We start from the raw sequence: 14,820 nt of genomic DNA, 5'->3' as shown, positions 1-14,820 counted from the left end.
TCCATCAGTCACCGCAAATTGTGGACTGTTCTAGTTATAAGAACTAAAACCAAAAAACAAAACAAAATCATCTCAAGGTTTCCTACACGTTTTCCTTCTTTTCATTATTGGACTTTTTTATGTCAGTGATAAAGCATGCTGGATTTCCAAGCTAGTGGAAAGTAACCCAAGATTCTGCAATGAAATAGCCCTAATAATTCTTGCAAGATAAACATGTTAGTTTTGTCATCTATATTATTTCAATTTCAGATTATGACAAATCAGATTAAACAGGCCTAATCTCTCTATGATTTCTTTTTCTTGTTCCTTTTTTGGGTAAGTAAGCCGCCTCTGAGAGTTAGTAGGGCTACAGGAACTATTAGGCCTGTTTCATTGGAGAATCTTGCTAGTTTTAAGGCATTCAAACAAACCAAGATCGGCTCCAAGAAAAGGAAAAACAATTTAAAAAAAAAAAAAAAAGAAGACAATCCAAGATCTGCTATGGGGTAAAGATTAGTGAAGAAAAAAAGGTATTTACCAACTGCAGAAAGAGTGCAATGGAAAGTATTGAGAAACCCCAAGTAAAACACCTAAATACATTCTAAGAGCGATAAATTAAAACAAGAAATCATGAACATTGTCCCCATTTAGTACAATAGCGGAAAACCAATAACAAACATATAAGCAACCCAAACCCAAAAAGATGCGAAAATGTAACTCAAAATTAAACACATAATCAATACATAACCCTATCCATAAATTAATAAATTGAGAGTGATGGGGGAGAGCCATGCTGAGTAAGAAACTAATCATGGCAGGAAGAACCTCTCAATCCGTCTGGGGGGCACCTATTACAGTTTCCCTTTTTGAATCCAACTTGCATTTAAAAAAAAATAGAAAGAAAACTTGGATGCTACCATTAAGTAGCAACCTTAATCAAATAGTAATATTAAACCATCATATCATGGTTTATTCGAGTGGTCATTAATCAGACAGATTCATCAAATAGTAATATTTTGAACAACTTGGTTTTTATAAGGAATATAAACTCCATTATACTGAATTTTTTACCAGGTTTTAATTGATCGGACTTCAACACAGGCTGACAAACTTTCAGAAAGATATCAAAATATAGATACTCGCAAGACAAGATGTGCATCTGAACATGACCACCATCCAGCACAGACTACCCTGTCATTTCTTTCCTTCATATTTATCGAATTCCTCCACCTTTCTTACCTGCTTGGAAGTCACATCTTGAGCTTGGTGGCCGGCCAGTCAAGAGTTCCAGAGATTAGCTAGATCCTTTTACTGGTCTTCTCCATGGCCCTGGGAGCTATGAAATAAACAGTACAAACTTCAGAGTATTACAGTGTACCCATCGATTGCAAATTTAATATCCGTAATGGAAAATAAGGCATAAAATTATTGTACATATCAAGTTAAATACACAAGTGAGAACTACGGATATGAATACTAAGTTGAAGCAGTCATTTCGTATTTGCTAGTCAAAATGCAAGAGTTAACCTTCACAACCAGAGAAAACTCAAAGGTCAGTCTCATTATTATTTTCAAAGGGCGACACTACTGCAACCATGCCTTCAAACACCAGACTTCAGTTCTAACTACTTTTAACAATGCACACACGCCACTGTTCATGGTGCAGAATCTACAAATCGATGAGTTAATCAGACACAATGTAGAAGCCATGAAGATATGATGGAGAATCTGACTCTTAAAATTTCTTAGGTTTATATTCAGAAACATTTCCATTTTAACATAATGGTTGGCACCAATACCTAAGTTAGTCATTCTACCCTTCAGCTTTCAAATCCTCTGAAGGGAAAATAAGTTCATTGCCAGATGTAAATCCTCCATTAGCATAACACTGACACTTCTACTGAGAGTTGAAAACATCCAATCACCAATCTGGAGGATTCATGTCCAAATTTCCATCTCTTTCAAACCCCCCACCCCCCCGGGCGCTTTTCAATTCCTCCAAAAGAAAAATAATACAAGTTGTTTATGTAAAAAATGTGTTGGGATGCGCTCATGATAAAACTTAGTCCAATTGAGTTATAAGTATTTTGGGTAGAGATTAGATTCAAACTGGATAAAAAGAATTGGAAAGTCGCAAATTCGCTAGACCTAATGAGATCAACCTAGTCGGAGTATAACAATCAACTTTTGATCCTGGCTGGATTAAGGTGGGCAATGGAAAGCTAACTCAAATACCGACAACTTCATTTTCGCACAGACTTCAAATCCCAATGTTTACCAAGCCAAAAGAGCTCGATATTGGCATTAGTGAAAATTAGAGGAAACACAATTTTACGTAGATTTGGAGTCTTTAATTGACCTAAGAGCAATCTTATTGGATTAGCCAAAGCTAACACAAGTTTTAGCTTTTGTGACATGAAAATGCGTTTGCTTATTTCATTCACATCTAATCCCCACATTGGATTATCTATTTATTCTTTATATAATATTAAATTAATATTTTTTATATTTTTTATTTATTTGTTTTTATCATATTTTACCATTCTACCAATTATATATTAATTAGTAATCATATTCTAATTAAATACATGGTTAATAATATTCATTTCACAGCATAGAACAAAAGTAATTTTATTTTAAGATTTGGTTCATCTACAGTAAAGAGCAAAGATGACTTTTATTTTGCATTTACTGTAGCATAAACTAACTGTTCATACACTTTGCATGATCCAACGCACACGATATTTTGTCCTAATAGTTCCCAACAGGCATTTTTTTTACCTTTGGCTAATCCATTGAGATTGCTCTAAACAAACCCAAAGTGTGTGTGTGTGTGTGTGTGTGTGTGTGTGTGTGTGTGTGGGTGTGTATTCAGGACTTCTAGGGTTAAGCGAGAGGCCACAACAGCTGATTTCATTGTATTCTTGAGAGAAAACCCTAGGGAGATTTATTGAGCCTGCTTGACACTTTCTCTCCACATACCTCAATCACTTCATTTTAATATTTGATGTCTTGTGAATCCATTAATGGGGGGGACAAGTTCGTTGGCTAGAGGTCTTTCCGAAGCTGCCAAGTTACAGAGATCGAGTAGGTACTCGTGGAGAAGCTATAGAAGAGGCTGGAGATCCGGAGTTGCCGAGATGCAGAAATCAAGTGGGTCACTTGTGCTGTTGAAAGCCATATTTAGATGCTTCAAGGGTTTGTAAGTGGTTCCAAATTGGTTGTAACAAACTGAACTTCTATGGTGGATTTTCAAGATTGTGGCTGAGCACCAGGAATGATTTTTCTTTTTAAGAGTTCTTCAAAAATTTCCCTTCATGACCAAAAATCTTGTGGTATTTGTGATTGCCTACATATATTCGTCTAATTTGTTAATTATTTTTCACTGCATATTGAAATTTTAAATTGTATATATCTGTTACTCAGGATCTCTGCCATTCGAGATTTTTCAGAAGGCAATACAGATTTCACTAGGCTAGCCATCAACAAGACCAACGATTACACATGATAATATTGAGCAATGAGAACCAATGTGCTATGCATACATGTGTGCATTCATAAAACATACATACCTAAGCCAATGGCATCAGAACCCCTCATGATTTTCAGCCTCTTGCACGATTCAATAAACATCCTGTAACAAACCAAGTTGCAGTCAGATTGGGAATACCACAACAGAAGAATATCAACATCCCAACAATAGAAGTAAACTTTCTTCAGGGCAAAGATTCATATGCAGTCATTTTCACGTAACAAAACATCTAACTTAGGCCAACAAATTCCTGTGCAATAGTTCAAATGTGTTAAGTGAAAAAACTATCTCAGCTGCCCCAGCCTAAAGTCATATCCGATGGTAAAATTACAGAGCAACCTGTATTTGAAATGACAAAATTATCAACCTTATGTACCTGCATTCTAATTCATCCAAATGATTCAACTTGTTGGAATAGGACTCTCAATCCACCTCATGACAAAATTCAGAGGCAATAAGCTTTTCCACATATATATTTGTTTAAATGAAGTGTAACTAAACTCTAAACTGTATGGGAATGGATGACAACTTGGGCAGTTAATAATAATTCTTCAAATTTGTTTCACCATGCAAAAACTGGAGATTTGAATAACATTATCACTCAAGTGTAAGAATTCATACGAATCTTATATTCTCTTACTGAATAGGAGTGAAGAAGAGGGTTGGATTGATATTGTGACTCTGATTTTACCATCATCATGTAACTTCCCTTTATCTCTAAAAAGCTGGTCCAAGAAGGATATATGTTGATAGTATTTTTAGCCTTTGTACAGGATCTCAAGTTCCATGTTGATAGGACACTGAGAAACCATACAACCACCATCTAGGATAAGGAAAGTTTATTGCATACCATACTCGCATCCCACTATGATAAAGTGGCATTACCCATCAACCTTTGAATTTTCCTTTGAAAAATATAAAGGATGATCCAAGGGTGATAAAAGTGTCATATTTTACATACTGGGAGGAAAGTGGAATGAGAGCGTGGTATGTAGTATTACTCCTAGGATAAAAACTAGACACTCAGTATTGGATAGATGGCTTCCCCTAAAATAACGAAATAAAGCACATAAAGCTTTTCCAAATATAAGGACCTATAATTGAACTCTAACAAAATGGTACACCCCTTTGACTGCTTTCATTTCTAGTAATCCTTGACATAGTTCAACAACACAAATTTTGTAACTTCTAATGATTGGGCATGTCAAGTTCACAGTGCTTCAACCGAAATCACATTTTAATTCTCCCCACCACATGTGGACGCACGCATACTAAAGGGGCTTTTTGACCTTAGGGAGAGGGAGGGGGAGGGGGAAGGGGCTATTGGCTGTGGCCCATCTGTTCTCTATAAGGCTCCACAACCAGCTTCTTAGAAAGATATGTATCCAAAGGTCATTCATGTTTGCCAACACATGAAAAAGGCAATGGAATATAGCACAAGGTTTGAGCATAGGTCTTTAGTTCTACACAAATAAAAACATTTTCTCAAGTTGATCATTAACAATTTTTTAACTCTTCACTAATTTATCTCAAAGGAAGCAATGAGAGAAACATAAGGCAGATAAGATGGATAGTACAAATGGATCAATACTTACACCCACGGTACATCCCCTACAAGCATCCAGTCACCATCTTTATCCTCGTATGTAAGCACATATTCTGATCCATGTAGAAGATCCCTTAACTTCCTCTCGCTCAGCATTTCCCTCCCCAGTGCTCCTTGGGATCCACATTGACCTAATGTCATAATAAAGATTTGTAATTGATCCCCATGGGAAAATGCAATGTTTTCCACTTCACAACAATAAGAATTCTCCCAATTTCAAAAATTGTACGATATAATTTTTTCAAAACTATGTTGCCATAACAATGAAGACTAAACAATATCTTACCAATGGTAAAACAGCTGAACATCTTCTCAAGAGCAGTTGACAGCTCTTGATATGTAGAATATGTTCTAAGATCTACCTTCCTCTGATAGGGAGCACTATCCATGCTGACCTTTACAAAAAGTGCACTGGGGCTGTTCTTTGGAGTGGTGGCCAATGAATTCTTCCTAAATGATCTAATTGGAGGCCAACCAACAACCTGAGCCCTGTCGTTGGTAGAAATTACAGACCAGTTATGAAAAATTAAAACATCCTTTTATTATAATAGTACTCTCTGTTACAACTAGGAATTGAGGACCATTTTTGTAGCATTCTTCACTTACTTGGGAGCTGGAGCGCTGCTGTTGTTTTTTGAAGCAGTTTTATGGTTGTGGCTAGTTCTATTCGTAGCACAAGGATCTTCCTGCAAAATCTTTCCAGAAAACTCCAATGTGTGTGAGCGAGCCCCAGAAGACATGGATGATGGCACTACCTTCATCCCTGAATTACCAGGAAACTTCCCTTGCCCCACAGATTGTGGAGGTTGGGAATCAGAAGTCGCATGAATCATCCAATTTCCTGCAGTATACACACAACCTTTAACATCTGAGAACCCATCTATAGTGTCGGAGAAACCTCGCTTATTTCCCGAAACAACATGCTTCTGTAACGACACGCAGATTCCTTCCTTTGAAGGATTTAAAGGAAACAGTGGCTTCTCATCGAGTTTCCCCGTGTTCAGCAAGCAAAGCTCAGGTGTTCGTTCGGGCGATTGGGATCCAGGAAGGCCAAGCCTCAGTTCCGTTGACTTCAAGTTCAGATTGTTCTTTTTCTCTTCTGACAAGCTCGAGACTGCAGAGCAATCCACTGAAGAACAATCTGACAAACCCATGTAATTACGTTCCTTTAGTCCTGAACCATTTTGGGAGATACAATCCACAGTGGGTGAAGAAGAGACATTGCTCTGCTCTCCCTCGTCGGCAGTCAGCAGGGGAGGAGACATCAGCCTCAAATACTTTCAACTGTTTTGGAAGTGAAAATTATACCTTAAATGAACCTACATTCACCAAAACGCCGTTAACCAAAACATGAAAACCCAATTGTAGTTACCCAGAAAAGAAAGACAAGGTTTGCTCTGAAAATTGACTTGGAAATCTAGAATTGAACTATCTAGCCTATTGATTATGACCTCATGTTAACATTTCGGACATTTCAACTGTGTAGAAAAAATAATTTTTATTACATTAAAACATTTACTAATAGAATATTTGATTATAATATTAAAAGAACTACAAGAGGTGGCAGACTCTTACCTCTCCCGAGGCAGCAGCTCCTCCAACCCAAGGGGTGGTGGATGGTAATCTCAATATTGGGGAGGGACTGGCGGTGGTCCTTATTCTTTCTTTGCAATGTTTAATTAAATTAAAAATAAAAGAAAACGTTTTTTTATTTAAAAAATATCTGTTGTGATTTAAAAAAATAATAATTATACAGCATTAGTATGGACATGGTGTTTCGATCAGTTTACTAACATTAGAGTGACAGGGGGACTGATTTAATCAATGGTAAAAATCCAATGAGAAAAAGTTAATTGTGTAGTTCAATGACCAGTTTTCCTATTAAACAAACCATATAGGCTATTTTAGTATTTAAGCATAACTTAAAAGATTAAAATTAACAAAGGAATGGAAACTCTGAATTTCTGCATACCTTAGGATTATTTTAGCTTTCAACCCCAACTTGAAAATCAATTAAGGGTCTGAAATTCAAAATTTCTGCACAACAAAATGAGAATCTGCTGAGCACACATCCCCAAAGTTCTTCTCATAATTTGTGATACTTTATCATATACATAGGATTAAACCATGGGCCACACCAATCAAATTACTGCTTTTAAATTTTATGTCTTTGGAATGATACCGAATAAATTAATTCATAAAGTAGACAACAGGAATAAGCTCCCATACCGGACACCATAGCTGTTTCGTTATATTTTAAAAGATTAAAAATAATTAGTAGAGTAGATCATCCGACAAAATCAGATTAATTATATTCCCTCACAGACAAGAATAATACCTAACTCTTATGACTAGAGACTGACTATGATACAAACAAACTGCTCATATCAATATATATATATATATAAACAAACTTGAAATGGCTAAAGTCAAAAGATTTTAATGAATAGGAACAAAAAAATAATGAACCGTGACCACGTCAAAAACCCTTTGCCGACCCTACCAAATTAGTAATTGCTTTAACCAATAAGTGAAAGATTATAGTAAAAAGAAAAAATTTAAGCGACATAATCTGATTCTATGCCAATATGAAAGTTGACAACAAAGGAAAAATTTTTTTTGATAAGTAAACGGTAATATAAATAAGAATAGGCCAAGCCCAGGTATACAAGGTGGAAGACAACAAAGGAAAATTAATAGACTCCAACCAGAAAAAACATCGGATTCAGACGATGAGATCAGGATATAATAAGCTCAACTAACGTTCTAAAACACAAAATAATATCAATTCAGCTGCGCCACCCATCTGCATGAACTGATATTTACGTAGCCAAAATAATTTAGAGAGATTTTCTTCCCCAAAATAATTTAGAAATTTGAAAAGCATGCATTTTTCTAATTTCCAGCTTTCTCGGAAACCAAACAGACTAACAGAAAAAGGTAAAAAAACAATGAAACTCAAGAGATCCACAAGTAAGGAGGAAAAGGAGGAACCGATGAGAAATTACTACTCAGAAGCTTAACATAAACCAGACAAAGAAATCTAAAGAACAACCAAAAAAAATATTGGAAAAAAAAAATGGAACTTGGTGATATTTCGAAAACAAAAAAGACAGAGACAGCTGAAAATCACAGAAGCAAATCAAGCAAGAGAGCCAACTCGGATTTCAAGCAAAATGAAGGCCCGTATCGCATATAATCGACTACAATAAATAGATAAAGGGGTAAATAAATAAATAAAACAGAAAGTGAAGACTCAAAGAACGTACCCCAGCTTTTCTTTTGTGAATCGGACAGAGAAGTAAAGGCCGATTAACACTCTGAAATCAGCAAGATATGCACGAAACGACGAGAGAAGAGCAGGGAGAGAGAGAGAGAGAGAGAGAGAGAGAGAGAGTCAAGGGCCTTCCATCAGGCAGAAAGCAACAGAAGCATTAGGCAGTGTTCGCCGAGAAACCCGAAGCTCGTGAAATTAAAAATTGCGGTAGGGCCAAAACGGAAACGAATGCAAAAAGTTGGCGTTGTTTTCTATTAGCTGACGATACAAAAAATTAATCCGATAAACGGTTCAGATGACTGCAGGGGAAGCCGTATGATACTATAAATTGGAGTCAAATCAATGCTCATAATTCTTTGAAGAGTAGCTTAGAATAAATTTGTCTTTTTATTATTTTTTTCATATATTTTTTTAATATATTTAAATATTTTTTAAAAATAAAAAAATTATATATTAATATATTAATAATCACTTTTTTAATTATAAAATAAAATAAAATACATAAACAATCAACATAAAGGACAAACTCAAACGTCATAAGTTAATAAGATTGTGTTTGGATGTTGAAGTAAGTTGAGTTGAGTTGAGTTGAGATGATAAATATTATTAGAATATTATTTTTTAATATTATTATTATTTTAAGATTTGAAAAAGTTGAATTGTTTATTATATTTTGTGTTGAAATTTAAAAAAATTGTAATGATAAGTTGAGATGAGTTGAGAGGAATTTGATAACCAAACGAAGCCTAACATTTCTCTTCTTTGAAATAGAGAAACCTTAGAGCATTGAAGTAAGAACATGACACTAGAGATTAGAGCTAATAGATTTTGAACAAAAAAAAAATTATTTGTAGTTTTAGGTTCAATAAGTACGTATTTTAAAAAAAACAAATAAAAAAAATTTAAGATTCACGTATAAAAAATTATTTTTAAAAAATATGCATAATTGAACACCGTAAAACTATATTTAATAAAATATGATAGAAAATAAAAATGATTGGTGAATACATGACTTGACAACAATAATATAAGTTTTATTATTAAAAAATTATTTTTTTTATTAAATATTATTTTTTTAATTTTTTAAATAATTATACGATACTTACACATTCACCACGTCTGACATCCATTCTCTTTAATGAAACTACGAAAAAGATGGAGCTAAGGTTTTTTATTAAAGTTGTGTTTGGATGTTGAAGTGATTTGAATTGAATTAAATTAAGATGATAAAATATTGTTAGAATATTATTTTTTAATATTATTATTATTTTAAGATTTGAAAAAATTAAATTGTTTATTATATTTTATATTGTGATTTAAAAAAATTATAATAATGAGTTGAGATGAGTTGAGAGGATTTAAGAAACCAAACGAAGCCTGAGGTTTCTGTTTGGCCGAATATTTCATTTCAACTACTCTCGCCCGTCTTTGACCTGATCCACTCCATTGTGTCAACATGTATTACCAAAATGACTGTAGACCCGTTGGAAGAAGTTTATATGCTTGTGACATGGACATAATAAGCGTGAAAAAGAAGGGTAAAGTGGGAAAAGAGGGAGGGGGGGGACATGGGAAAACAAAGGGTTAGAGGGAGACAAGAAAGCCGAATTAAAACTTGAGCTGCCGGGTGCTGACCCCGACATGACATCTCATTAACTGCCACTGCTTTTACACGCTATTTCCATTCTTTTATATTTTTCTATCCAAATATACTAAAAATAGATAAATACACCTGAAAATTATAATATATATTATCAATTCTTTTATACGCTTGTTTATTTTTTAATTTTTCTTTTATTAGAAAAAAAAAAGAAATAATTCGGAATGGTAAAGACTCAACTAGGTGATAAGTGTAATTTTTACATAATTTTTATTATTATTTTACTTATTAAAATTGTTAGTTTTCTTTTATTTATTTATTTATTTTTATTTTATTTATTTATTTATTTACTTGTGTTTAAAGGATTGAGCATATATGGTACGAAAAAAAGACATTTTGGTTCAATCAAGGAAGGAAACAAGAGCATAATTGAATTGTTCAAGATTGAATCAAGATAAGGCTGAAACAGAATGTTTTTTTTTTTTTTAAAGAAGTCCTAAATTGCTTAAGATTCACATGGAGATTAGGCTAAAGGAGAGGAAATATTGTTGTGACTAGGCAATCAACGAAGATCTTATCTTTTTTGTTTTTAAAAAAATAAAAACAAAAAAAAATTCCAATCTTTGTTTTGAATTTTGAAGGAAGATAAGAAGAGAATAACTTGGTTGCTGGAGAGGGTGACACCCTGTGAGAGGAGGCGGCTAGAGTGGATCATCTTTTTTTCCAAGGACAGAAACTAGGGTTGTACAACAAATCAAAGGATCGACCAGGACCGACTCAGACCGACGGGCCAATCTCGAAACTGGCAAGAAACCGGTCGGCGGACGGTGGAATTTTATCAAAATCGACGTCAGTCGGTTCGGTCTCGATTCAAACCAATAGAAAACTGTTGAACCAGCCAACGTCTTAAACCAATTTTTTTTTTTTTATATATAATCCATTCTAAAACAACGCCATTTCCAGGTGAAACAGCGTCGTTTTGTTTATACAGTTTAAAAATTAAAAAAAAAAAAAAAAGAAAAAGAAAAAATGAACGGCGTCGTTTGGCGTTTCTGCCTAGGTTTAAACAACCATGCTCTCAGTCTCTTCTTATTTCGTCGTTTCCAACCCTCAGCACTTAGTTCTCTTAGTCTCCAGCGGCACAGCGACTCCTTTCTAGCGTCCGCAGCGGTGCAACGGTGCAGCCCTCCACGTCCCTCCATTTTAAGCCCTCGCCCTCCACTCCAGTCTCCACTCTCCAGCGGCATCGACATCGGCAGCTTCCTCAGCCGTCCCCCTCATTTCATCCTCTCCACTCTCCAGCTAAAAAAATTTTTGTCTAGTGTTATTTCTATTTTTTGATTGATGATTCTGTTGTTTATTACTTTCTTGGATTCTTAGATGATTCTGTTTTTTACGATTTCTTGGATTGTTAGATGATTATGTTGTTTATGATTTCTATTTTTTAGATTTTTGAATTTGGTGGTTGTCTGGTTGGATTGAATAGCTACTTTGAGTAATTTTTTTTTTTAAGAGACGCAACTGATTTCCAACAAACCGCCAAACCAACCGTGAACCGGCCGACAACCGTACCGGACGGTTTTATCCCTTACACGGCTAGTTTTTGGCCGGTTTTCTTCCCCAGAATATCAATATCAGTCGGTTTCGATTTGTGCACAAAACCAAACCGAGGGGTCGGTTTTTCACCCCTAGCAGAAACTATTCGACATCAAGAAAGGAGAAGAGAGATCTTCAACAACATTGCATGCTTAATCAACCTGTTCCACCGAAGAGAGTTTTATTCTTCTTCTCTTTAGTTTTCTTTTGATGCATTCCAATAAGAATATGGTTGATTTCATATTTGTTATGAACTAATTTTATTTTTCAAGGGCTTTGATGTAGTCTAGTTTTGAATACAAAATTTAAATTCCAAGTCATTTTTTTTCTTTTTTTTTTTTCATGATGAGTGTTTATCTTGATCTTATTGCTTACAATTTTGTGGTCAATTATTATTTGATCTATTGAATCATAATGAAACCAATAGGTACTTTGTTATTATAAGTTTTTAGGATTAAACATCATTAATTGAGCAAAAGATATAAATATTTTACCTTAATTAGTGTGATTTTAGATTAAGAAAAATCCAAAGAACTTAATTAATCTTCAAATAATTTAATTTATACAGGGATATGATGGATTATTAGGTGGAGATATTTCTAATGTTATTTGATAGAAAACATTGAATAATTAAGTGATTTTTTTTTCATCAACTTGAAAAAATAAAATTTTATAACAATAAATAATAAATTGTGGGGGATTAACTAGGTGAAATAAAAAACTCTAGATTTATTTTTATTATCTCTACAACCTTAAGTTTTATTCTCTTTTCTTTTAATTTATTTTTGTCAAACACTTTAGTTTAATTTAGGTGTTAAAATCTTTAAAATCTTGATTTTATTTCTAAATAGTAAATAATTTGGAAAATTTCAATACTCAATAACATAATTAGTCCTTGTGGGTTCGACACTCTTTTCTTTAAAACTTTACTACTTGTTACGATTTTGTTCACTTGCAAATATTTTCACACCAAGTTTTTGGCGTCATTGCCAGAGATTAATTATTTATTATTGATATTGATACTAGCTAAATTGTTACTAATTTGGATCTTTTTTATTTTTATTTCAGGATTTAAAAGTGTATGCCCTATCTAACCATTAGAGTTTGCACTTTTTAATCCCAAAATTGAGAAAACTTTGACTCGAATCAATAAAAAGAAGAAGCAAGAAGTCACCACACCTGCCATCACTATAGTGGATCAGCGGAATGGAGAGGCAAAGAGGGCTTTTGAGGGACTATGCTATGCCTTCGGTTAATGGGCTTACATCTAGCATAAGGAAGCCGACTATACAAGCTAATAATTTCAAGATTAAGCTGGCTATAATTCAATTGATATAGCAAACTGTTTAGTTTGGGGGCTGTCCCAGAAGGATCCTAATGTTCATATCGCAAATTTTTTAGACATTTGCAACACCTTAAAGTACAATTGAGTAACAGATGATTCTATTTGTTTGAGACTTTTCCCTTTTTCACTCAAAGAAAAAGTGAAAGCCTAGCTAAATTCTCTACCACTTGGTGTATTATTACTTGGGAGGAGTTGGCATAAAAATCTTTGGCAAAGTATTTCCCTCCGGCCAAGATAGTAAAGCTAAGGAATGATATTACCACATTCACTCAATTTGAGAATGAATCTTTGTATGAAGAATGAGAGTGGTACAAAGATTTATTGCGAAAGTGTTCTCATCATGACCTTCCGGCATAGCTTTAAGTCGAAACATTATACAATGGTTTAGGAGCTACAAACAGGTCCACGCTTGATGCAGCAGCTGGGGGGCTTTAATGAGTAAAACTCATGAAGCAACTTATGAACTTTTAGAGGAATTGACATCCAACAACTATTAATAACCTTCGAAGAGTGTAATGCCAAGAAATGCGACTGTAGTTTTTTAACTTGATTATATTACCACATTGGCAGCACAAATGGCAACTTTATCTAAACAATTAGGTAAGATAAATGTTAATACTATTCAAACTAATGTTGTATGTGATTATTGTGCAGGAAATCACTCAAGTATCGATTGCCAAGTGGGGAATCATTTTGCTCAACCAAATTCTGAACAAGCTAATTACGTATCCAATTTCTAATGTTAAAACAATCCTTATTCAAACACGTTCAATACCGGATGGAGAAATCACCCAAATTCTTCATGAAGCAACAATCAAGAGGCAACTAGACCACCTCAAAATTTTCAACAAGAAAAGAAGCCGACACTTGAGGAGATGTTGATTCAATACATGCAAAAGACAGATTTGGCAATCCAAAACAATTCGGCTTCGATTCGTAACCTTGAGACTCAAATATTAATTATGTTTTGAATTTTGAAGGAAGATAAGAAGAGAAGGACTTGGCTGCTAGAGAGGGTGTCACCCTTGAGAGAGGAGGCGACTAGAGTGGATCATCTTTTTTCCAAGGGCAAAAACTGTTCGACATCAAGGAAGGAGAAGTGAGATATTCAACAACATTGAATGCTTCATCAACCTATTCCACGGAAGAGAGTTTTATTTTTCTTCTCTTTAGTTTTCTTTTGATGCGTTCCAATAAGACTATGGTTGATTTCAGATTTGTTATGAACTAATCTTATTTTTCTAGTGCTTTGATGCAGTCTAGTTTTGAATACACAATTTAAATTTCAAGTTATTTTATTTTTCAATTTTTTTCATGTTGAGTGTTAATCCTTGATCTTATTGCTTACAATTTTGTGGCCAATTATTATTTGATCTAATGAATCATAATGAAATCGAGATGTAATTTGTGATTAGAAATTTTTAAGATTAAATATCGTTAGTTGAGCGAAAAATAGAGATATTTTTCCGCAATTAGTGTGATTTTAGATTAAGAATATCTAAAGAACTTAATGACTAATGTCATTCGGTTGATTATTAGGTGGATATATTTCTAATGTTATTCGAGAGAAAACATTGAATAATTAAGGGATTTTTTTTCCATTAACTTGAAAAATTGAAATTTTATAACAATGAATAATAAATTGTGGGGGATTAACTAGGTGAAATCAAAGGCTCTAGATTTATTTTTATTATCTCTACAACCTTAAGTTTTATTCTCTTTTCTTTTAATTTATTTTTGTCAAGCACTTTAGTTTAATTTAGGTGTTAAAATCTTTAAAATTTCGATTTTATTTCCTAATAGTAAATAATTTGGTAAATCTCTATACTCAATAGCATAATTATTCCTTGTGGGTTCGACACTCTTTTCTTTAAAACTTTACTAC

The 14,820-nt window shown here is 33.9% G+C and overlaps 1 protein-coding gene and 1 non-coding gene across 2 annotated transcripts; both read right to left on the bottom strand.

Annotated features, from left to right (window-relative positions):
- Positions 1-571: 571 nt before the first annotated feature.
- LOC108985560 (auxin-responsive protein IAA9-like) lies at positions 572-8,632 on the bottom strand. Its single transcript, XM_018957902.2, has 7 exons — positions 8,387-8,632; positions 7,090-7,154; positions 5,724-6,436; positions 5,404-5,606; positions 5,107-5,248; positions 3,552-3,613; positions 572-1,315 (listed from the first exon to the last, which is right to left on the bottom strand). The coding sequence occupies exons 3-7, from the start codon at positions 6,380-6,382 to the stop codon at positions 1,278-1,280; spliced, it is 1,104 nt and encodes a 367-aa protein (XP_018813447.2). The 5' UTR covers positions 6,383-6,436; positions 7,090-7,154; positions 8,387-8,632; the 3' UTR covers positions 572-1,277.
- A 4,543-nt stretch (positions 8,633-13,175) lies between these two features.
- Positions 13,176-13,282, bottom strand: LOC118349358. The gene has a single exon (XR_004802328.1). It is a non-coding gene; the product is annotated as a small nucleolar RNA R71 (small nucleolar RNA).
- Positions 13,283-14,820: the final 1,538 nt, after the last annotated feature.

This window comes from Juglans regia, chromosome 8, assembly GCF_001411555.2.
Source record: "Juglans regia cultivar Chandler chromosome 8, Walnut 2.0, whole genome shotgun sequence".
NCBI classification, from domain to species: Eukaryota; Viridiplantae; Streptophyta; class Magnoliopsida; order Fagales; family Juglandaceae; genus Juglans; species Juglans regia.
Note: the sequence above shows the minus strand (reverse complement) of the source record. Positions and strands in the feature narration are given on the sequence as shown.